Raw genomic sequence first — 23,940 nt, 5'->3', positions numbered from 1 at the left:
ACAAGCAATTTATATTTGGCTCATTGAGCTAAGACATGAGCATGTTCCAAGTGTTATTAAACGCTTTATAATTATAACGGCAAATGTTACCTAATAATTTACTTCAAGGACATACCTTAATTTAATCATTCTTCTTTGTTGGACGTTTAGGATGCTTCCAGGTTTTCACTATTATAAATCATGCTTTAATGAACACTATGTAGTCATTAAGCTATTTCTGAATTTCAGATATCTGTGAAGGATATGCTCAGAAGTGGAAATTCCAGGATGAAAGTATGGTGATTTCTAATAATCTTAATACACACTGCCTTCATCATTTCGAATTCAGTGTGATCAGCAGCACATAAAAGTGTCTCCCTCATGACACCTTTATAATTAATAATGTTTATTTTCTAATCTTTACTGATAGGAGAAAATGGTATCTCAAGGATTTAATCTACTTTTTTATTACTTGTAAAGTTGAAAAGGATTTATGTCGTGTTTACCATTTGTTTTTCCTTTTATTGTGAAACATCCACTTTCCTTTACCCATTTATCTGCTGGGTTTTACGATTTTTTAATGGATTATACACAAGGTTTATATATTAAAGATATTAGCCCTTTGTTGTATTTGTTGCAAATATTTTAAAGATATTTACCGTTAACTTTGAAGCCATTAAATCTATAGTTCCTTGTTCCTTTTTTGCTTCATTTACTGCTTTTAAATTTAGAAAGATCTTTCTCATCAAGACATATACATACTTATATTTCTTTTAAAATTTTTCATGATTTAATTTAAAAAATATTAATGCTTTAATTCATAGGACCTGCTCTATCAAGTAACTAATTTTCCCAGCATTGAATGTGGTATAGTTCTTTCTTCTGCACTCATAGTTGAAGATAACTTTATTTAGTTATTCTTCTAGGTTAAGATATCAGCCTTTTAGCAGTACCTGGTTGCCCTGCTTGTATCCAAACCCTGGCTGTATAATCTTGCACTTACTTTTACAACAGATGGAGTGTACTTCCCACTCCTGAGTTAGGGCTTGACTGTGTGTCTTGCTTTGATTAATATTATTGCAAATAGACAGCATTCTAATCTGCCAGCCCTAATCTAAGCCTCAAGAGATATTGTGGGTTCCCACTTGCCCTCTTGAGCCTCTGTGATCACCAGAAGCTTTCTCCTTCAGCCTGGGCCCCAAAAGAAGTGAATAGGAAAAAAACCACACATAATAACCCCCCACCCCCCCAAAAAAAATCTTCACTGGAAAATCTGTATTAAGTTTGAGTTTTTCTGAATACATCTTTTAAAGATTTTCTTCTTTTGTTTACTTACACACACAAAGAAGACTTGATCTCCAAGATTCTGCACAAAACAGAAAACCCAAGTATTCATTCTAATCTCTCACCTTCTGTTGAAATCAACCTGGATGGAGTGATCAATTACAAGATCAGCAGGACAAACAGGGTTTATTTTCTCTGGATCTCCTCCTAACTTTTTCACAGCATCGCGCATTGCCGCAAAGTCAACCACAGCTGGCACACCCCTAAGAAAAGAGAGAATTAAACAGAAAACAAAACTGTTAAACAAGTGTACTTAGATTTTTCACCTTTTGCCTCCAGTGACAATACTGGCCACGAGACAGTCTCATCAGTGGGGCTAACAATAGATGCCTTAGAAAAGTGGAAGTTTCTAAACACGCTTCCTTGAGCAGAAATTGGTAGTAAGTGCCATGACTGAGTGGTATCTCTACATGCAATTTTGCATTAAAGTTAACAACAAATACGGTCTAGAGACCGTGGTAAAATGTGCACTTAACACTGGGGCTGTTACTGCCATGGCTGATTCCCATTCACGTGGGGGGGGGGGGGGGTAACAAAGGCCTATAGAAGATACACGGATTTCACCTCCAACCTCCAACCTCCAACCAAATTTAAAGACATGGATGTAATTCAGAGAAGAATGCTGTGAATCCTTCCTTTTTATTATTTTGAGGATAAAATTTGTCCTCTAGACTGTCCTTTGGTAAAGTAAAATTTCGTCTCTATAAGGAATAAAATAACATCACTTAAAAATGGAAAGGCAAGATCTCAGAAAACAGGCCGTAATGGGGAATAAAGACTCCCAGGAATAGCAGGATGTGAACTGAGGTTTAAGGGCAACAGGTCAGGCCTTGTGAACTACAAGTCTCCCCTCAGGACACAGCATATTGATATTCTAAGGACAGCTGTTTCAAACCTGGCTATCTGGGTGACAGGATGTGAGGGAGAGAAGATTCCAAGATAGCCCTACTCCATGCTATTTCTTCCACTTTTTGTTAGTATACTTAAGGTTAGGATCTCCAAAAACAATGACCTTTGCCACTGGAAGAAGTGGAGTGACTACACATCCCACTTGTCAGAGACAATCTCTATCTGTCCAGGATAACAGACCTCTTTCGTTTTCAAAAGTGTCTGGATAATGGGTGATAAATTATACAGTCATAGCGTGTGTGCGTGTGTGTGTGTGATTCAAGCTTTCCTTAAAGGCTGGCAAGGGAGGCAGTGAACAGGGAAGTGAAGTGACATTAGGCTCACGTAAAGTCTTGCAGGATGACGCGGGCAGGCTTAAATGGCACTTCTATGTTCTTATGCTGCATGACATTCCAATTTAGGATATTTTCAATGTCATTTTTCTTCACCAAAAATTGATCACAGTTCCGAATGGCTGCCTCCAGGAGAACTCTGATAGAAAATGGTAAGCGTTCTAGAAAAAAAGAAAAAAGTATAACAAAATAAAGTCATGAGACACCATATTATAAGAGCTATTGTAAAGCCAGTCCCCATATAAACCTGATATGAAGCATCAGACTATTTTCCAACAGGGAAAGAGGGTAAATTTAAATTGATTTCAACAGTTCGATATGTAAGAATACTGAATGGGTTGAAAAGACATTCAGTAATAGAAAAAGTTAATTCTTTCACAATAAATGATTGCCTTACCTTGGATTCCATTAATAGTTTCTGTTAGGTCATCATGAAAGAAGTTAGCCTAGATATTTACCGTATCACGTGCTGGCAAGTGACACACACACACACACACACACACACACACACACAGTAATATTTCTTATGAAAACTAGTGTTCAAGAAATGAGAAAATAACTTCTTTACAACTAATGTAATTAAGACCAAAGTTTGGTCACATACACCTTTCAAAGGAAATATAAGCCCACATGCCATGCAGAATGGCTACTGGTAGTGGGTTCAAGGATACAACAACAGTTCAGAAGAAAAACTATTTTGTTTACTTATAAAAGAAATGTTCATTCCTGATCTATGAAAACTATTCACCAATATTATTTGGAAAAGACAAGAGTGCAAAGGTAGAAAAGCAGAGGATTTGGGATAAAAAAGACATGTTTTTGTCCTCTGCTCTTACCCACATTGTTGTTTCTTGATCATGTCATTGACCCTCTCTGGGTCTCAGCTTCCTCAGGACTTCTAACATTTTATAAACATGACCTCAAGGGGTTGTTATGCAGACTAAATGATGTAATATATATGTATAAACCCTCTATATACTATAAAGTGTTATATAAATGTCACATGTATATAATAATTACTAACATAAAAATGAGCAACGTAAGAAAAGGTGTGTGAGTTTGTGTGCTTAATTCAAGACCATTCAGCCATTTCTGCTACTCCCTCTTTCAAATCTCCTAAAGGCTAATTAATTACATAGCTTAATTACTATGCAAACGAGACTCAAACTGCTGTCAGAACAATTAACATCATAGAGCCATGCACCTACCATATCTTGAATCCTTCAGTTTATTCAAATTGAAGAATTTCTTTCCTGGTTGTGCAGGATCTAAAGGCTCAACAAGGTGTGCAAATGGGTTGCTCATGATTCCTGATGGCCACGTGTCCCTGAAAAGAAAAGGGAACATTTAATTTCTAACTGTCAAAACTGGACCTCATTTATTTTGACAATCACGGTAGATATTCACTTCAAGACATCACTCATCTTTTCACAGGAGGAAGGCAGGACATAAACGACTACAAGAATTATATTCCTAGCAAATAAAATGGACTTCTGTGAAGGTATTGTGAAAGCTAGCATTCACCTCTTGAGAGACCATAAAATCCCACACTTTTGTCTTATGTCTACAACTTTCCAACATTCTTCCACCAATAAGATATACCGTGTCTTATGGTAAATCCTGAAGATACAAACCGGCCCTTTGAGCTGGACTCATGTCTTGCCTGACAGGAGGTAAAAGGTCATAGCAGATGACATGGAATTGTATAAAACTTGAACTTTGGAAGTGGGGGCTTGAAAGCACTATTTCCTGTTGCAACAGTCTCTGCAGCATTTGAAAGAAACATGGTAGTTTGAAGTCTTCCTGATTCACTTTGCACGAGGTGGCAACAAAGTGTTCACATCAAGGAATCTCTGTTACTGCAGTGGGGCGTAAAGGCCTAAACTTACTTCCCAAGTGAGTGTGGAGGAGACCCTCTACCCCAGCTCCAGGCAGGATTATAAGCAGTGAACCAGGGAAGTAATTGTTCCTAGCTTCCACCACACAGATAAATAGCAATTTCAAATAACATAAATGTACGACTCAGGGAAAAAGTAGGAATAGCAAGTAGAGAAGGAATGAGAAAATTTGCTTTTTAGTCCTACCCCTGGGGCAAAAATCCTTCAACCAATCCATTTCCCAATTTTGAGATAAGAATAGTAATGTTCCGGGGCGCCTGGGTGGCTCAGTCGGTTCAGCGTCTGACCTTGGCTCAGATCATGATGTCATGGTTTATGAGTTCGAGCCCCGGTTTGGGGTCTCTGCTGTTGGAGCAGAGCCTGCTTTGGATCCTCTGCCTCCCTCTCTCTGTTCCTCCCTGGCTTTCTCTCTCTCTCTCTCTCTCTCTGCCCTTCCCCCTGCTCATTCTCTCTCTCTCTCTCTCAAAAATAAATACAAACATTAAAAATAAAAAAGGATAGTAACATTTCTGAGGCGTGTAGAGATCACTTAAAACTAAAATCTTAAAAAAAAAAAAACACAAGAATACTAACATTTCCCCAATTAATTTAGGGGTTTTATGAATACTTAAATATTTAACATATTTGAGGATGACTAATATGGAATGATCAACATATTACTGTAAAATGAGAAAACAATATGTGCAAACTCTGAACATATGGGTTCAGTTCATACCACCACAATAAGACAAGTATTGCAATAATGTGGGTCAAAAGAATGTTTTGGTTTCCCAGTGCATATAAAAGTTATGTTTACACTATACATTAATCTATTTAAAAACAATGTATATACTTTAATTAAAAAACTCTTTATTGCTGGGGCAGGAGGGTGGCTCAGTCAGTTAAGCATCCAAATTTAGCTCAAGTCACGATCTTGCAGTTTATGAGTTCAAGCCCCACGTCGGGCTCTGTGCAGACAGCTCAGTCTGGAGCCTGTTTCAGATTCTGTGTCTCCCTCTCATACTCTGTCTCTCTCTCTCTCTCTCTCTCTCTCTCTCTCTCAAAAATAAACATTAGAAAAATTTTTTAAATAAAAAATACTTTATTGCTAAAAAATGCTAACCATCATCTGAGCTTTCAGGGAGTCATAACCACTGATTGTAGACAACTATACCAAATCTAATGATAATGAGTAAGTTTGCTATATTGTGAAAATTGTCAAAATGTGACACAGAGACAGGAAGTGAAGAAATGCTGCTGGGAAAATGATACCAACAGACTTGCTCAAAGCGGGGTTGCTACAAACCTTCCATCTATAAAAAATGGCAGTATCTGCAAAGCACAATAAAATGTGGTGTGTCTGTAACAGGAAATGACCGTTTGGGAGGATAAAAAGTTACAAGTGGTTCTTGTCTCCCTAGACAGGCCCATAGCTTCATGAAAACACCAAAGCGACTGGCTCCTTTAAGAAGGGCAGGGGCCTCGAAGTCAAGATTAGGAGTAAAACTCAGTTTCTACTACACATCCTTTCATTTTGTTTGTGTTTTTAGCCACGTACCCATGTTGTGTTTTTACCCATATAACTTTTTGAAAACTGAAAGTTTAAAAGAAATAGATATTTGTGTATATCCTCTGTCTAAAGTCCAGGGCTAGGGAATTCTGGGGAGAGGCAGTGGACTGAGAAGCAGCCCCTGCCTTCCTGGAGTTAGCAGGGCTGGAGGCCACAGGACAAGCCAGACACCTGTCAGGAGCACTAGAGAATGCAGAGGACAGAGTGAGGTTGTCTGCCAGCATCTCTGTGCCGGCAATGACTTCTTTCCCTGAGTTCCATGTGGTTTTGCAGGGGCTGCCATTTTGTCAGGGAGAGGGAAAGCTATCTGCCCTAATCTGGGCCAATCCACTTCCTTCTCTGGGAATTCTGGAACCAAAACTAAAGAAAGGCCAGCAAGGGAAACTGTGTTTATAAAAGCATATGCCCCTAGACCATCTGAGTTAGAACTGCCCAGGGATAGCTCTGGTTAAAAATACAGACAGATTCCTAAGTCTCACCCCTAAGCTACTGAATCAGAATTGATGGGGGAGGTGGGAGGAGGGAGCAGGCCTGGGTGGAATGTGCCGTCTAAGGGGGCAGTGGCCATTTGGCTCCAGCCTAGAGCTGATGCAGGAATGCCCAGCCCACTGTTGACAGATCATCCAATTTTTCAAGCAAGTCTGGCAGTCGGGTTTTCTACGTGAACTCTCTTGATTTAGAAATGTTGGTAACTAAATGTTTCTAAAATACTGTGTGAGTCTGTAGCATGACGGCTAAACCGAACACGCCTGTGGGCTCTATGTGACCACTGGACTGCCAGCCCGTGACACGTGTCCCAGCCCCACCTGGCAGATGTCTCAGACTGGAGAATGGCAGGGTAATCAGAGACGGAAAACTCAGGTAGGCAACTACAGAGAGAAAGGAGGCGAGAGGTAACCTGCGTGGGCAACTGGATGGCGGCAGCTGATGTGGAAAAGTGGTGGATGGAAAGAAGAGGCAAAAGCTAGAGAAAACAGCCACGGAGAGAATCACCGAATCATGGGGCAGAAGAAATACAGCTGAACCCTAAGTGTGGAAGGCTGGAGGATCTTAGGACTGCTTTGGGTAGGAACACTGTGGCTTTGAAGACAGAGTACATTTCTTTATCTTTACTTATTTATTTTGAGACAGAGAAAGCATGAATGGGGGAGGGGCAGGCGAGAGAGAGAGAGAATCCCTAGTAGCCTCTGCACTGTCAGCACAGAGCCCAATGAACCATGAGATCACGATCTGAGGCAAAGTTGGATGCTTAATCGACTGGGCCACCCATGTGCCCCGGAGGACAGAGCACATTTCTTAAAGTGCTACACAGATGTGAGATACTCATTGTTCATCCCCACTAAATGAGGAGCCAGTCAGGAGGAAAAAAAAAACCTATAAATATACTGTTTAGTAAGAAATACGCTGGCTTGGGGCGCCTGGGTGGCGCAGTCGGTTAAGCGTCCGACTTCAGCCAGGTCACGATCTCGCGGTCCGGGAGTTCGAGCCCCGCGTCGGGCTCTGGGCTGATGGCTCAGAGCCTGGAGCCTGTTTCCGATTCTGTGTCTCCCTCTCTCTCTGCCCCTCCCCCGTTCATGCTCTGTCTCTCTCTGTCCCAAAAATAAATAAACGTTGAAAAAAAAATTAAAAAAAAAAAAAAAAGAAATACGCTGGCTTGTCTGTATAAGTTTACAAATTGGTGGGCTCAGAAAACAAGACTAATAATTCCACTGATTGTAATTTTGAGGCTGTAAATTGAAAAAGGCAATAATAATCCTGTTCTCCCTTTGATTTGTTACCGATTCCATTGCCCCTAGATGTAACTTTTCTACCCCACACAGTAGCAACTGCAACAGTGAAACTGCTGTTTGGCCTGCCTGGGAAATGGGTCAGGAAAAGAGCCTCTCCACAGAGGCTGTGGGACATTTGAGAATCTCTGCAGCCAGAGGAAGTGGTGGGAGGCCCTTGCAGAATGGGGCAGGCTGAGTCATTCACATCTTTAAAAAGCCTTGAGTCTTTGACTCTTCCCTATCTCTGTGTCAAACCCTAATGGGGACAGGTGCCTCAAGTTTGCCAAAAGTCTACGATTAAACCAACTGCTAAGTTGTACCCGTTTGCCATGACGCAGTGGATGAAATGTGTCAGTTTACTTCCCTATAGCTTACGAATGCCCCATAACTCTGGCAGAACTCTGAAAACCTTACACAATTTCTGCTGTTCCCACCACCCTATGAAGCCTACCAGTGTTTCAGGACAGATATGGTGACCGACAGAGCTCTTAGGGAAAATGGCTTGTGTAAAAAGTGCTCTACCGTCTGCCTCCCCTTTTCCTTAAAAACTAGAAAATTGTCAGGGTGCCTGGGTGGCTCGGTCGATTAAGCGTCTGACTTCGGCTCAGGTCATGATGAAGTGAGTTTAAGCCCCGTGTCGGGCTCTCTGCTGTCAGCACAGGGCCAGCTTTGGGTCCTCTGTCTCCCTCTTTCTCTGTCACTCCCTAACTTGTGCGCATGCAAAAACCAACTAGACAATTGTCTAATTTCACTAATCAATGAACCAAATTCTACTTGCAGAAGCTAAAAGAGAAAGAAATCAGTCACCAGTTACTAAGTACCAACACATAAGTACACGGGTACTGGTACATAAATATACCCAACGCTTTACACCATCTTCTCTAATTTTGGCAACACCTCTGTAAGCTAAAGCATATCATTATTTCCATTTTACAGCTGAGGAAACTGCAGCTCAGAGAGATACAAAAATTTGCCTAAGGACATACACCTAGTTAGAGGCAGAGCCAGGTTTGAAATCCTGGCTCTTCCCACCCCACCCTCAAGCGACTTCCTCCACCCCAGGTGCAGCAACTTCGGTTCTGAAGGTGGTGCTGTGTAGAGGTCACAGACCAACCCCAAAGCTAAAACAAACAAACAAACAAACAAACCCCAAAAAACAAAACAGGAGAGATTCATGGGCCTGAGAAACCCTCCTGCGGAGACTCAGTTTGGAATACTGGAGTTGCCTTTCCTTCTTTCCGGGGTCACCCAGCACGTTAGTCTGAGCTGGGCATTGTCACACGCCCCTTGCCACTTTTACTAAGTCACAGGTCAGTGACAAGCAATAGCAGCAACCCAAAACTGGTTTTGCTTCTGGGAAACTGTCCTTTCAAAAAGCTGGGGGGCTCTGGAAATCCCTTCCAGGTTTCACTCATGCTATTACTCCTGTCTTAAAATCACTTTATAGGAGCTCCCAATGCTTTAGCAGTCCAAGAGAAAGCCAGAAACAACTGTGTTCCAAGGAGGGTAGAAGGGAAAGACCTTTGGCTTGGGAACAGTCCAGATCCAAAGTAGAATCTAGGCATCATAAATGCCTCCTAGGTCTGCCTTCCCCTGGCCAGACTCCTATCCCATCCTCAAACCTCAAGTATTACTGCAAATCCTGCAGACTCCCCGAGGTCTGGGTTTCATCTAGAAACCCCACCAGCTGGCCAGGGAGCGCTGCCTACTTCCCACATGCACAGGAAGCACAGACCCCCACCATTTCAACTCCCTTCTTACCTGCCATCCTGCCTTCCCTCTGTTTTGTTCCTGCCTTTTTTCTGTTTCACCTAATTCCCATTCAATACTAATAAAAGGGAGGAGTGAACAGAGAGAGTTGTTGTGGATTTTTGGGGAGCGGGTGGAGTGTTATCCTAGTTTTTTTTCTTTTTGGAAGGGTGAGGGTTAGTGTCATGGAAATAAGCATGGGTGCTACCTTTTCTGCTCCACAGAGTAAGACAGTATTGCATAGAGGAAAAGAGAAAACAAATTAAAAAGAAGAAGAAAAAGAAAGTTAAGAAAGGGAAATGATATCTTTTAAGCAGTGATGTTAGAGCTCATTCAGAACTTGTGCTTCATGAACCTTGTGTTCAGGACCGTAGGACCGCTGAACATTGGCCCCGGCCTGTGAATCAAGTAGGACGCATGAACAGTTCTCATACAAAAGGAATTTAAAGACAGACACTTGCACTGTACTTGAAACCCTTCTCTACACTTAGCTCACACTCTTAAAATGAAGAGAATTATTCAGTTGAGAAACAGTGTGTTTCAAAGCTAACCCATCCTGAAATACCAGCTGGGTGACTTGTACATTGTCATGATCCCCTCAGGTACATCTTGTGCTGGGACAGGAGAGGTTGGGGAAAGAGTACTGAACACCAGATTTTTAAAGCAAATTACTAAAAACACTAAACATTAGGCATAGGCAGACAGATCTAATTTAACAAATGAACCATGCTCTTGGCAAAGTAGGTGCAGGCAGTTCAGAGCTGGGGTTCCTCCCCAACCACAGTCTTGCTGCCAAACAACCTTTGGTCTCAATTTTGGACACCTGCAGGGGACTCAGAGAGGCACCACCTTTTTGTGCATATGTGGCATGGCATTAACCCATCCCCCACCATGCCCGTGGGACACCTGGCCTTAGATGCTATGCAGGTGATGAGACAGAATCAGAGAATGTTGAGCCTTCTGGAGAGAACTTAGAGATGCCATAGCATTTTCCTGACCAGGAGACAGAGGTCCCCAGAAGCAAAGTGGGATCACTAGATTTATGAGTGGTAGACCTAGGAAGAAGATACAGCTGATTTTCTCTCCAATGAAGTGCAAATTTCTGGCAGGGATAAAAAGTATGCGCAAAATCCTCCAAAAGTAAAGTTTAAAAAAGTACCACTTAGGCATATCACAGTCTTCTGGCACTTTTGTGAGTTAGTTCTCTAATCACTGACTGAGCCTTCCATGTGGTGCAAAATACCAGAGAACTGACTGGCAGCTGAACTTTGGGAAAACAACTTAGAGTTAAGTTTTTCATAATCTACCCTGGGTAACTAGTTTTTTTTCTACGAGAGGCAGACAAGTAAGGGCAAATAAATTTTATTGATATAAATATCAAACATACAATTCCTTACTCAGATTCAACATAAGAAATGTGAGCAAAGACTCACATTAATAGAAATGAAATAGAAGAAGTTGAATTATATATATATGAGAATCTAATTTAAAAACTTCAAGACTATTAGTATATATTCATTCATACACACACATACCATCATATATAGAAATGAATAGAAAAAAATCTAAAATAAAGTCAACATTGATTATCCTTAAGTAGATAAATGTTTCTTAAGTAGAAACTATCTTTTAAAAGGAAGCTAGAACACTTCATAAAGTTCCTGAAACCACAACATACGGTTCTGTCTTTAATAATGTCTGATGAGGATTTATTTAAAAGTAAATTTGTGACTATTACTCTTTAGATAAACCCACTATGCTCCTCCAAACTACATCCTTGTTGTCCAACGATGCAGTGAAACAGTTCACTAAAGAATTTGTAAATGGTTCACATTTAACATCAGACAGATCAGTTGCATATGTCATACAGGTCACAAGTATCAATCCAAGCTGGACCCCTTCCTTCTCACCATCCTCCTCAGCCCTCCTCCAGCCCCCCTTCTCCCCATCACCCTACTGTCCTGCAATCCCAGCAGGAGACCAAACTTGCTGCAGAACCATATCTTCTAGGCTGGTGAGAACTTCAAAAATATTACACTAAGTAAAAGATGATCATTGCAGAAATATTACAAAGTGCAGGTAAACAAAAAGAAAATAAAAGTCACTTGTAATACCATGGTTTGGAGTTTCATCTAACATGACTTTTAAAGGTATTTGGATTTTGAGGCGCCTGGGTGGCTCAGTCAGTTGAGTGTCTGACTGCCTCAGGTCACCATCTCATGGTTTGTGAGTTGGAGCCCCACAATGGGCTCTGTGCTGACAGCTCAGAGCCTGGAACCTCCTTCAGATTCTGTGTATCCCTGTCTCTGCCCCTCCCCCACTCGCACTCTGTCTCTCTCAAAATAAACATTAAAAAATATTGGAAAAAAAAGAAATAAATGTATTTAGATTTCTTTAAAAAATGATTAGACCTCACAGTGTTTTGCAAATTGCCTTTTCTCACTCAGCAATACATCTTTATTGGGCTATCAGGTGATATTTTATATCATTTTTAATTACACCATAAAAATCTATCATTTAGATCTACAACAATTTACTTAAATCTCCCATTAGTTAAATACTTAGTTTCCAGGTATTAACAGGCAAACAATGCTGCAACCTTTGTACACACTTCTTTGAGTAGGTCCTCAATCCATTTCCTTAGTATAAATTCCTAGCTTCTGGTCCCTAGAAGTAGGACAGCTGAGTGAAAGGATTTGCATGTCTCCATTGTGTTAAACATCACCACGTGGCCTGGGAAAGGCCGTGCCAATTTATGACCCTTCTCTGAGGCAGTGAATGGAGGTGCCTCAACTAGGCAACATAATTCTTTGCCAAATGGAAAGATTAAAAAGCTAATCTTGGGCGTATCTTTAATTGCCAGTGAAGGTAGACACTTTTTCATCTGTCTCTTTGACATCTGAATTTCTTCTTTTGTAAAGTGTCAGTCTGCCAGACACAGACCAAACCGAGTGATACCCAGATGGCCTTTGGTGACCAGATGTTCTCCTTGGAGGAGGACTTCACTGAGCTCTTAGTGTGGATGAGACTGGGCTCTGGGAACCCTAAAAATCTTTGGGCAGCTCTAAGGTCTGATGTACAGTCTGACCCCATGCCGAGGTGCATCCTGAACCTAGCTGGTTATAGCAAGGTAAGAGGCCCCATTAGCTTAAATCATGGGCAAAACCCCATTTGGTTCAGTGAGCTTTGCTCTCTGTTACCCAGACTGAACTTCCAAAGCAGGCAGCAATCTTGCAAGTGGGTTTTAGGACACTGAACACAGAGCATGGGCAGCACACTGCTGACCCATCACTCTTGCCAGAGGAACATCTCCGACCATACACCCTGCAGAACGCCACACCGTGATGCTTATTCGGCACAGCCAGATTTGCAGAAATGCGCGGAAAGGTCGACTGACTTTAGCTAAATGCCAGTGATCAGATCCAGTAAGATACACCTCTTCAAGTCACTTTCCAGACTCTGGAGTATAGAAATCCAAGATTTAGCTGCTTCTGTTATCAGAGTTGAATCTTTTTAGGTTGTTTCAGGATAGGGAAAGAGGGGCAGTATGAATGGGCCCCACAATCAACCAGCAGGGGAGAGGAGTGAGCCTGAGCAGCGGGACTCCTGCCAGTAATGGGGTGGGGAGGACAGAGGTTTTGTTTAGTTCTCGAGGGTGGGGAGTGTGCCTATCAGTTTCCAGGAGAGCTTGTATAGTTTCAAAGAGTTTCCAAGAGATTAGTGGAGAGTGATGGATAAAGTACAGACAACACACGCTCCACATTATTTAGGATATCTAAAGGCACACAGGGGTGGGCTTTTAAAATCCATCCAGACAACAGAAAGAGGTTTCTTCTGTATTTTATGTGGTTTTCCCATCTCTCCCCTCCTCACATTTTCCTAAATACACCCATTCTGAATTTTCACGGGTCCCAACTCTAAAGTCAAAGTCAAGTCACTGCATCTCTAGAGTTCATTTCAGTTCACTATAAGGATTAGCAATGCTTCATTTATTTTCTGTTTAAAGAGAAATTAATTGGTCCCAATCCCAAACTGACTGTTGTGTATCTAAATATCATGCTACTTATAAACAACTTTTTGTCAAAAGCGAGATTCCAAGGATGTCTATGTAAGTATAAATAAGACTGAGGTCAGAACCACCCAGGCCAGCAAACCACCATGGCTTGTCAAGTGGATTTTTTCACAAAGTAGAGAACTAGAAAGATTAGCTCTTTGCTTTCTTTGATGTAACTACATCTGGACAACTGGAATAACTAAATATCTCCGGATTTTCCCAGAGACCAGGTCACCTAAAAAAACAAAAACAAAAACTACCCACAGAAATCTCTTAAATGGGGTAGTTGGAAAGAATTTTGAATAAGAAGCCCTAAGAGCAACGATCTATTTTCGGACAGAATGTAAACAAAGAAACAGGTAGTGCAGAAGAAGGGTCTTGCAGAAAGGAATTGTTGTGCAACAATATAACCAAATCCATCAACCCATTTTTCTTGAGCACTAATTATATGCGACGTGCACCCTTGTCTGTAAACATGAATAAGACTGCCTCTGTATCAGAAAGTTTTGCCATCACACAATTTGCTTGTCTTTTTTATTTTTATTTCCTTACTAAATTAAAAATTTTTTTCAATGTTTATTTTTTTAGAGAGATAGAGAGATAGAGAGAGACAGAGTGCTAGTGGGGAGGGACAGAGAAAGAGGGAGACACAGAATACAAAGCAGGCTCCAGGCTCTGAGCTGTCAGCACAGGGCCCGACGTGGGTTTTGAACTCATGAGCTGCAGATCATGACTTGAGCCGGAGTTAGATACTCGACTGACTGAACCACCCAGGTGCCCCTGTTTTTGCCAAATTTTTAAATAATCAGTCTATTTTCACTTATTCTTCCATCTCATCCTGGACAACTGCCCAGAAGGCTCCACATATATTCCTAGATTTTTATTTTTTTTTTTAATTAATTTTTTTTTTTTTCAACGTTTATTTATTTTTGGGACAGAGAGAGACAGAGCATGAACGGGGGAGGGGCAGAGAGAGAGGGAGACACAGAGTCAGAAACAGGCTCCAGGCTCCGAGCCATCAGCCCAGAGCCTGACGCGGGGCTCGAACTCCCGGACCGCGAGATCGTGACCTGGCTGAAGTCGGACGCTTAACCGACTGCGCCACCCAGGCGCCCCTATTCCTAGATTTTTAAAAAGAGCTGTCACAGTTTTGAAATGATTGAGTTCCATTTTGAATGAGCCATATAACCTTTCTGTGCCTCAGTTTCCTAACCTGTAACATAAGTTTAGTTGATGATCCTAAAAAGTCCCTTCTGAGTGAAAAAAATTCTATGCTTCATTATTCATGTATTCAACACACATTTATATTAACCATCTAGTATGTGCCAGGAACTGTTTTAGGCACTGGGGATACACCCAGTAAAAAACTGACAAAGGCCCTGCCTGTGTGGTGCTTCCATGAGGAGGGAGACAGAGTACACAGCTAAATGATATACAAACAGAATGTCAGATGGTGACCAGCTCTGTGGATAGGCAGGACAAGGGCAGTAGGGAGTGTTGGGCCGTGAAGCATACTGAGAGATCAAAGGAGGTCTCATTCATATGGAGCCACTTGAGCGGAGCCTTGAAGGAAGTGAGGGGACATGCTATGTACAACTGGAGCAGGGGTGAGACCATGTGCAAAGGCCCTGAGGCGGGTCTGAGGAAGGCAAGGAGGCCAGGGCAAGGTGAATGAGGGCAGAAAAGGAGACAAGGTGGGGAGGCAGCAGACTTGGCCACTGTAGGGACCGTGTCTGAAGACAAACTACAAAGTACTGTCCTAGCTTTACACTTGGTTTAAATTAACTGTAGATTCCCAACACTGGATTTGTTAAAGTCTGATATGAAATTAAGTCATAATGTGAAAATAGTAGATTACATTTAAAAAGTAGCTAACTTCCTGAAATCTAACCCTTCTGTTTCCTTGAACTTCATTATTAAGTAACACTGGAAATTTTTAGGATGTATCATTAAGATGATCATGACTCACTCAGCAGACATACACAGCCACTGCCAAAGCCAACAGACAGGATTTGGGGGACAGGGGCCATGGCCACTGCACTGTCTGAGGGAGTAGCCCCTGCGCCTTGTCAAGACTCCCAGTTCTAGGCTTGCTGGTGAAGACAGCACAACATCATATGTAATTCCCAAAGGAGGAAGGCTTACCTGACACATTCTTTAAGTTCATTTTAAATTAACTGCAGTAGGACAAACTCAAAAGAACAGAAATAGTTTTAATTTTTGATATCACTGTGGTCTAATAGAAGCAGTTTCACAAAAGGGCTTGTCAACTCCAGAATTTATACTTCCAGGAAAGTCATCGTGGGGTCATAAAACATTTGGTCAGAAAGGAAGAAGCAGGGCAGGGCCCCCCAGGCGTCCTGACCCAGCCCTCTGCTCCTGATCTCATCCTCTCCTCATAAAGGTCAGTCTTCAGCCTCTTCTTGGAATGTGGGTCTCCTACCCTGCAGTAACCCACAGTTATCAGTGGGGCTTCAAAAATGACACCTGCAGACACCCCAAAAGTGACATTTTGCAGAACCAAGTCCTATAGCATCTAACTTACAAAAAATTTTTAAGGTTTATTTATTTTTGAGAGAAAGAGAGAGAGAGAGAGGGAGAGCGAATGAGCATGAATGAGGGAGGAGCAGAGAGAGAAAGGCAGACACAGAATCCAAAGCAGGCTCCAGGCTCTGAGTTGTCAGCACAGAGCCAGACTTGGGGCTCAAACCATGAGATCATGACCTGAGCCTAAGTCGGACGCTTAACTGACTGAGCCACCCAGGAGACCCCCTATTGCATCTAACTTTTGAGGCGAGAGCAATGGGGTAGGGGCAGACCACCGTGTTTTTAAAAGCATTATGGGGCAGGTGTAATTGATATCCATTCTTTAAGAAAAGCTGCATGATTTCCTCAAGCTTCTGAACAAATTGTATAGATGTTTGGTAATGAACTTTTCTAACTCAAATTTTAGGAACTAGAAAGAAAGAGTGTTGCTACAAGAGGCAGGGTGTCAGGCTGCCAGGGTCTCAGAGGGCAGCATTTATCTCCATGAATTTCCCAAGTTTCTGAGGTCATCAACCCTCACTCACCTCAGAACTGGACTTAAGAATGATGACTCATGCTAACAGAGTTCTCAGAAGCTTGAGGTATAAACCCATATATTTATTGATTTTCCAAAAGAAAGACAACTGCCAGGATGACCCGATGCTCCTGTTTTCTGACCATCACATTCTTTCCACAGAGCAGTTCAGTGATGTGGTTCAGAGCTGGAAACCAAAGCTAAATATCAGATGTATTGAAAGGGGGAGCTGGAACTCAAAATCAAGTCCATCACACTCTAAAGCCTACCTCTTAAGCAGCTAAGCCTTCACCCTATTTCAGTGGCCCAGAGAGTGGCATGGCATCTATATGCAAATGCCATTTCATGGCATCAAAGACATAACAAGTAATAAAATAGCATTAGACATATTTGGCGCCTGGGCCTCTCTGGATTGTCTAAGAGACAGGATGTAAATTCGTTCATACATTTGACATTAAAAAAAAAATTTTTTTTTTTAACGTTTATTTATTTTTGAGACAGAGAGAGACAGAGCATGAACAGGGGAGGGGCAGAGAGAAAGGGAGACACAGAATCGGAAGCAGGCTCCAGGCTCTGAGCCATCAGCCCAGAGCCCGACGCGGGGCTCGAACTCACGGACCGTGAGATCGTGACCTGAGCTGAAGTAGGACGCTTAACTGACTGAGCCACCCAGGCGCCCCCATACATTTGACATTTATAGGCAACTGGGAAAAAGGAACACAGTCCCCATTGCTCTTCAGTCACACATAGACTAGACAGGAGGAATTAATGACAATATCATGAGATCCATGCTACAGCAGTGGTGAATGGTGATAAAGAAACCTCTTGGGAGAACAGCTAATCCAGCCTGGGAGGCGGGGCATGAAGATCTCCAGGGACAGGCAAAACCAGAACTTCCCAAATGGAGGGAGTCAATGAAAGTATATTTGGGGCAGAGAACACAGCACACAAAGGCATGGAAGTGTGACCCTGTGGAAATCATAAAGCAGGCCCAGGTGGATGAAGTACAGGAGGCATGTGGGCAGAGCTAAGTGAGGAGGGAAAGGAAGGGGGCAGGGTCCCCATCACAAGGGGCCTCACAAGAAGGTTCAGATTTATCCTGAAGACAGGGGCACCATTAAAGGATTCTAGTCTGGATGCTTCAAGACCTGATTTGATTTTCTGAGATCACTCTGGTAGTCTGGGGGACTGCCTCAGGAGAAGGATGCTGGACTGGTGTTGGGGAGGCAGGTTATAGTCAGAAAGAGAGGTCAGAGGCAATATATCTCAGTGAGAATTAAGAAAGCAGAATGGAGGGAATTCAAACTGTATTACAAAGCTGTTACCATGAAGACAGTATGGTACTGGCACAAAAACAGACACTTAGGTCAATGGAACAGAATAGAGAACCCAGAAATGGGCCCACAAACGTATGGCCAACTAATCTTTGACAAAGCAGGAAAGAATATCCAATGGAATAAACACAGTCTCTTCAGCAAATGGTGCTGGGAAAACTGGACAGTGACATGCCGAAAAATGAACCTGGACCACTTTCTTACACCATACACAAAAATAAACTTAAAATGGATGAAAAACCTAAACGTAAGACAGGAAGCCATCAAAATCCTCAAGGAGAAAGCAGGCAAAAACCTCTGTGACCCTGGCTGCAGCAACTTCTTAACATGTCTCCAGAGGCAAGGGAAACAAAAGCAAAAATGAACTATGGGGACCTCATCAAAATAAAATGCTTCTGCACGGTGAAGGAAATAATCAGCAAAACTAAAAGGCAACCAATGGAATGGGAGAAGATATTTGCAAACAACATGTCAGATAAAGGGTTAGTATCCAAAATCTATAAAGAACTTACCAAACTCAACACCCAAAAAACAAATACTCCAGTGAAGAAATGGGCAAAAGACATGAATAGGCACTTCTCCAAAGAAGACATCCAGATGGCCAAATGACACATGAAAAAACGCTCAACATCACTCATCATCAGGGAAATACAAATCAAAACCACAATGAGATACCTCACACCTGTCAGAATGGCTAACATTAACAACTCAGGCAACAAGAGATGTTGGTGAGGATGCAGAGAAAGAGGCTCTCTTTTGCACTGCTGGCGGGAATGCAAACTGGTGCAGCCACTCTTGAAAACAGCATGGAGGTTCCTCAAAAACTAAAAATAGAACTACCCTACGACCCAGCAATTGCACTCCTCGGCATTTATCCAAGGGATACAGGTGTGCTGTTTTGAAGGGGCACATGCACCCCAATGTTTATAGCAGCACTATCGACAATAGCCAAAGTGTGGAAAGAGCCCAAATGTCCATCAATGGATGAATGGATAAAGATGTGGTATACATATACAATGGAGTATTACTCAGCAATCAACAAGAATGAAATCTTGCCATTTACAACTACGTGGATGGAACTAGAAGGTATTATGCTAAGCGAAATTAGTCAGAGAAAGACAAATACATGACTTCACTCATACGAGGACTTTAAGATACAAAACAGATGAACAGAAGGAAAGCAAAAATAATATAAAAATGGGGAGGGGGAAAGAACATAAAAGACTCTTAAACATGGAAACAAACAGAAGGTTATTGGAGGGGCTGTGGAAGGGGGGATGGGCTAAATGGGTAAGGGGCACTAAGGAATCTACTCCTGAAATCACTGTTGCACTATATGCTAACTTGGATGTAAATTTAAAAAATAAATTAAATAAAATGGTTTCAAAAAAAAACATTAAAAAATTTTAAAAAAAGGAAAAAAAAAAAACACAACTTAAGGGGCACCTGGGTTTTGACTCCGGTCATGATGCCTGGAACGTGCTTGAGATTCTCTCTCTCTGCTCTGCCCCCACTCATGCTCACGTGTACTCTCTCTCTCAAAATAAATATTTAAAAACACAAAAAATAAATAAATATTTTTCAATTTCTGGTTGTTTGTCGTTAGCATACAGAAATACAACTGAATTATTTTTATTTGGCCTTTATCCTGAAATTTTGCTATCCTCATTAGTTCTGATAGTTTGTGTGGATTCTGTATGATTTTCAACTGAGATTAGCATGGCATCTACAAATAAAGACTGTTCTACCATTTCAAAAAAAAAAAAAAAACAGAATGGACTGAGGGTGAGAAACGAAGAAGGGGTCTAGGATAGCTCCTATGTGCCTCATTTGGACAAAATGGCACAGCCAATGACCAAGACTGGAGCCAAGATGCTGGTTTTGGCTACAGACCTTGGGATGAAGACATCCAGCAAGCAGTTGCATAGGTGGATCTGGAGCTCAGGAGCTCGGGGCTGGGACAAGAGTTCAGAAGAACGGTAGCAATGTGTAGGCATTATGCCATGAACGCTACATCAATCCATGAGCATTACAGCCCAGTGACATGTGCAGAGTGCCTGTGGGGTACCAGGCACCTCAGCCATGTTGTCTAATGTGGTCCATCAGCAACCCTGTGAGAAAGGCATCACCATCCCATTTTACAGTTGGGAAGGTTGAGGGTTGGAGGGGTTAAGTAACCTGCCGAGGCCTTGTGGCTTGATCAGTGGCCAAGCTGGGAGTTCAACTCAGGCCCTGTGATCCCAGGGCTGATTCTAGCTCCGTGCCTCCTCCCAGTAGGCAGCATAGGTGATAGAACTTACAGTCACTCCTCATACAAAAACCCAAATTAACCAATTGGATTTAAAAAATGTAACCTCGTATTAAAACAAATTTCACACTCGAAGGTACATATGTTAAGACTAGATAGTCAACCTCTATTTCCCCTAAAATATCCTTGATTTTGGCAAAATCTGCATGATAGGTAACTTTGAAAGGATGCATTGATGTGAGTAACACAGCCAAACCAGCATTTAAAACGCAACTGATTCTTAACTGAGCAAATAAGGGGTTTTATGAAACATACCACCCTTAAAACCAAACCCGCGGCTGGTCTTTATGCCACCACGAGTACAGAACTGTACTTTTAGCATGATTGTTCTAGCACAGCTCTTGCATATAACAGACCGTCAGCAATGATGTAGTCACCTCTTGTTTTTCCTTGATCGTGTAGGAGGACAATCTTAGACTGGCACCCCTTCTTCATGAACTACGCTACAGTGTGTACTGTGCTTTGTAATTTTACAATAATGGTTGTAAAAGGATGATGAGGATAAGGAGTAAGTCCTCCACACACGTTTATTTGAGCAACAGCCCAGGCAAGTCACACTATCCAAATATGGGCTTGTCCAGAGCTCTCTTCAAGTCAAGAAAAGGGAATGAAAACCACACCAGCATTCACGCACAACAGCCGCGCTAATTCAATAGAAGGTGGATTGACTTTTACAACAAACGACTAAGGCAGAAGAGGAATCTGAGAAATGATTGGTTCCGAAAGTATGAGATCACTCTGGTGGTTCTACGGCATTAAGGGATCCATACTTAACCTCCAAAACTTGGTCTGTCCCCCAAAGACATATAGTACTGAAAAAGACAGTTTCTTACTTTTGCATGTTTGCAGCACCCAATCCCAAAGTCCTATGGTTTCCAATACACATTTAAAATCAGAGTCGCCACTTTTTACCACAGGCAAGATTCACTCCATCTCCCTAAACCGGAGTTTACTTCTTTGCAGATTTAAGGTAATAATACCTGCCCTGCACTGCTGTGCCCAGCTCACGAGGGCTGCTGTGATAATAAAACAAGGGAGTAGGTGAAAGCACAGTGTACATTGGAACTCTATACCTGTGAGCCACCATTATTCATGAGATTGCTATCAACTTACTTCACGGGGCACGTGGATCCTAAAAGTAGCCCACTTCTTTTACTGAAGGTTTAGATCTACATCTTCTTTTTTTAATGTTTATTATATTTTGAGAGAGAGAGAGAGAGAGAGAGAGAGAGAACCCAAGAGGGAGAGGGACAGAGAAAGATGGAGACAGATCAGGCTCTGAGCTCAAACTCACAAGGTGAGCCATGAGATCATGACCTGAGCCAAATCAGCTAAGCCACCTGTGGGCTCCTTAAATCTGTATCTTAAAACACAATGGATATTCTAAAACATAATCAGTCTCACTCTTAATTAGTGGGGTAAAAAAGCATTCTAAAATCAGAGAAAAGGGGCTCCTGGGTGGCTCAGTTGAACGTCGGACTTCTGCTCAGGTCATGATTTCATGGTTTGTGACATCAAGCCCCGCATCTGTTTTAAGCACAGAGCCCACTTTGGATCCTCTGTCCCTATCTCTCTGCCCCTCCCCCAGTCATACATGCTCTCTCTCAAAAATAAACAAACATTAATAAAATAAAATCAGAGAAGAGCTACAGCCTCCAGATATATATGTGAAAAAAAATGACAACAGATTACAAAGAAAAATTATTTTCCTCATAAAAAGTTGCCTTTTCATACTGGTTCAAATGGAAGATTCTTTTCATCACAATTCTTTAAACTTTTAAAATCCTTGCAGGTGAGATGAAATGTTCTCGGTCCTAGGCCATCTCTGAACATTTTCCTTTGAATGTGGTGCATCTCTTTTATAATAAAAAATTTTCTTTAATGAACTCAATTCAAATTAACTTAGCATATGTATTTCTGAGCAACTTCTCTGCATTAAGCTTTGCTAAGTACCACAGAAGAAAGGGAGATAAGGAAAACACTCCCTGTTTTTTAAGACGAGTACTATCTAACAAGGAGACTAAGATAAGCACACAAGTAACAGTAACATGATAAGGGTTATAAGGAAGGTCACAGAAAAGACACAGCTATAACCAGGGGAATCAAGAAAGGCTTTATAGAGAATTGGGAGAAGGAATGAGGAAAGGCTGATTTAGACTCCTAGGCAGAGAGGAGATCAAATGCAAAAGCAGTGAAGCAGGACAACACAGCAAGCGTTCAAGGACTGCACAGTTGTTCAGTTGGGCTGACATTAGGGCAGAATGTAGAGATTTTTGCTACAGCACCAGTGCATGCTTTTTACTAAAAAGACCCAACAAAGATTAATTTTTTGTTAATTTATGCAGTTGAAAATAAGATGCTATCTCCTGGAATAGGGAAAAAAAGGAAGTGAATTTGGGGGAAAGATAGGCCAAATGTTAATGTTCATAACTGTTGAAGCTGGGGATTTATACTCTCCAGGTCTATGTTTGACATGTTGCATTGAAAAACAACTAAGCAAGAAATGCAAGCCGATCAACCTAGGGAAATGGTCAGCTGATGGCTTTTCAGGTGATGGTGAGATTCCTATGAACTTTCTGACCTCGGGGTCAGCTGGAGGGAGAATAAAGGGCTGAGGTTGGAGCTGCTCCCCAGGGAAGCAGACAAGGCACCATGTGACTAAGGTCTATCGGCTACCCTTTTTTGGTTCTCCACACCTTTTGCTCCATACTTGTTCCTCTACTTCTCACTGGCAGAAAGGGAGTAGCAGGTGTGTAGGGTTACTGCTAGGCAAGTAAGGAGTAACTCAGTCTAAGAAAAATGAAGGCAACTGTGTTGTCCCTTTGTATTAAGTAACTGGGTGATTATTTTTGGTCATATCAAATGTAACGGTTGTTCAATTTTAATGCTTATATCAAATTTAATACTTAGGGCACCTGGGTTAAGCCTCCGACCTCAGCTCAGGTCATGATCTCACAGTTTGTAAGTTTGAGCCCTGAGTCGGGCTCTGTGCTGACAGCTCAGAGTGTGGAGCCTGCTTTGGATTCTTTGTCTCCCTCTCTCTCTGCTCCTTCCATGCTCATGTTCTCTCTCTCAAAAAAACAAAAAAACAAAAAACATTAAAAATTTTTTAAAATTTAATACCTGTTTAATACTTGCTAGAAAATACTGATAAGCAAAGTGAAGAAAAGTAAAAAATCAGTGGTATCCCATCACCAAGAGAAAACTACTCAGCATTTGGCAAACCCTTTGCCTTTGTCCGTGGGTGTGTTCGCCCACATATACGTGCACCTGCTTTCTCTCCTCATAAAAACAGGATCACAGGAAAATATTCGTGGGTAACATGGTTTTAAATGTAAAAACTAGTATATATACTAGTTCAGAATTGTGATGTGACAATTAAAATAATATGTTAACAGTTTTTTTTAATGTTTCATTTTATTTTTGAGAGTGAGGGTGAGGGTGGGGGGGGGGGGGCAGGGCAGAAGATCTGGAGCAGGCTCTGCGCCCAGAGCAGCAAGTCTGATGCGGGGCTCTAACCCAAGAACCATGAGATCAAGACCTAAGCTGAAATCGGAGGCTCAACCAACTGAGCCACCCAGGTGCCCCAAAATAATTTGTTTTATTGGGGGAGAAAGGGTGGTAGTAACATTGTCACCAGAAAAATAATCCTGT

General features: G+C 41.8%; 1 protein-coding gene across 1 annotated transcript in view; it reads right to left on the bottom strand.

Annotated features, from left to right (window-relative positions):
* Positions 1–23,940, bottom strand: part of ACO1 (aconitase 1) — a 65,296-nt gene that overhangs the window by 36,397 nt on the left and 4,959 nt on the right. Inside the window, exons 2-4 of the mRNA XM_045468684.1 lie at positions 3,773–3,891; positions 2,557–2,725; positions 1,389–1,526 (exon numbers count right to left, since the gene is read on the bottom strand). Of these exons, the coding sequence (XP_045324640.1) occupies positions 1,389–1,526; positions 2,557–2,725; positions 3,773–3,869 (404 nt within the window). The 5' untranslated portion in view covers positions 3,870–3,891. The remainder of the gene's footprint in view (positions 1–1,388; positions 1,527–2,556; positions 2,726–3,772; positions 3,892–23,940) is intronic.

Source organism: Leopardus geoffroyi, chromosome D4 (assembly GCF_018350155.1).
Source record: "Leopardus geoffroyi isolate Oge1 chromosome D4, O.geoffroyi_Oge1_pat1.0, whole genome shotgun sequence".
NCBI classification, from domain to species: Eukaryota; Metazoa; Chordata; class Mammalia; order Carnivora; family Felidae; genus Leopardus; species Leopardus geoffroyi.
This window is presented reverse-complemented; position numbering and strand designations above follow the sequence as displayed.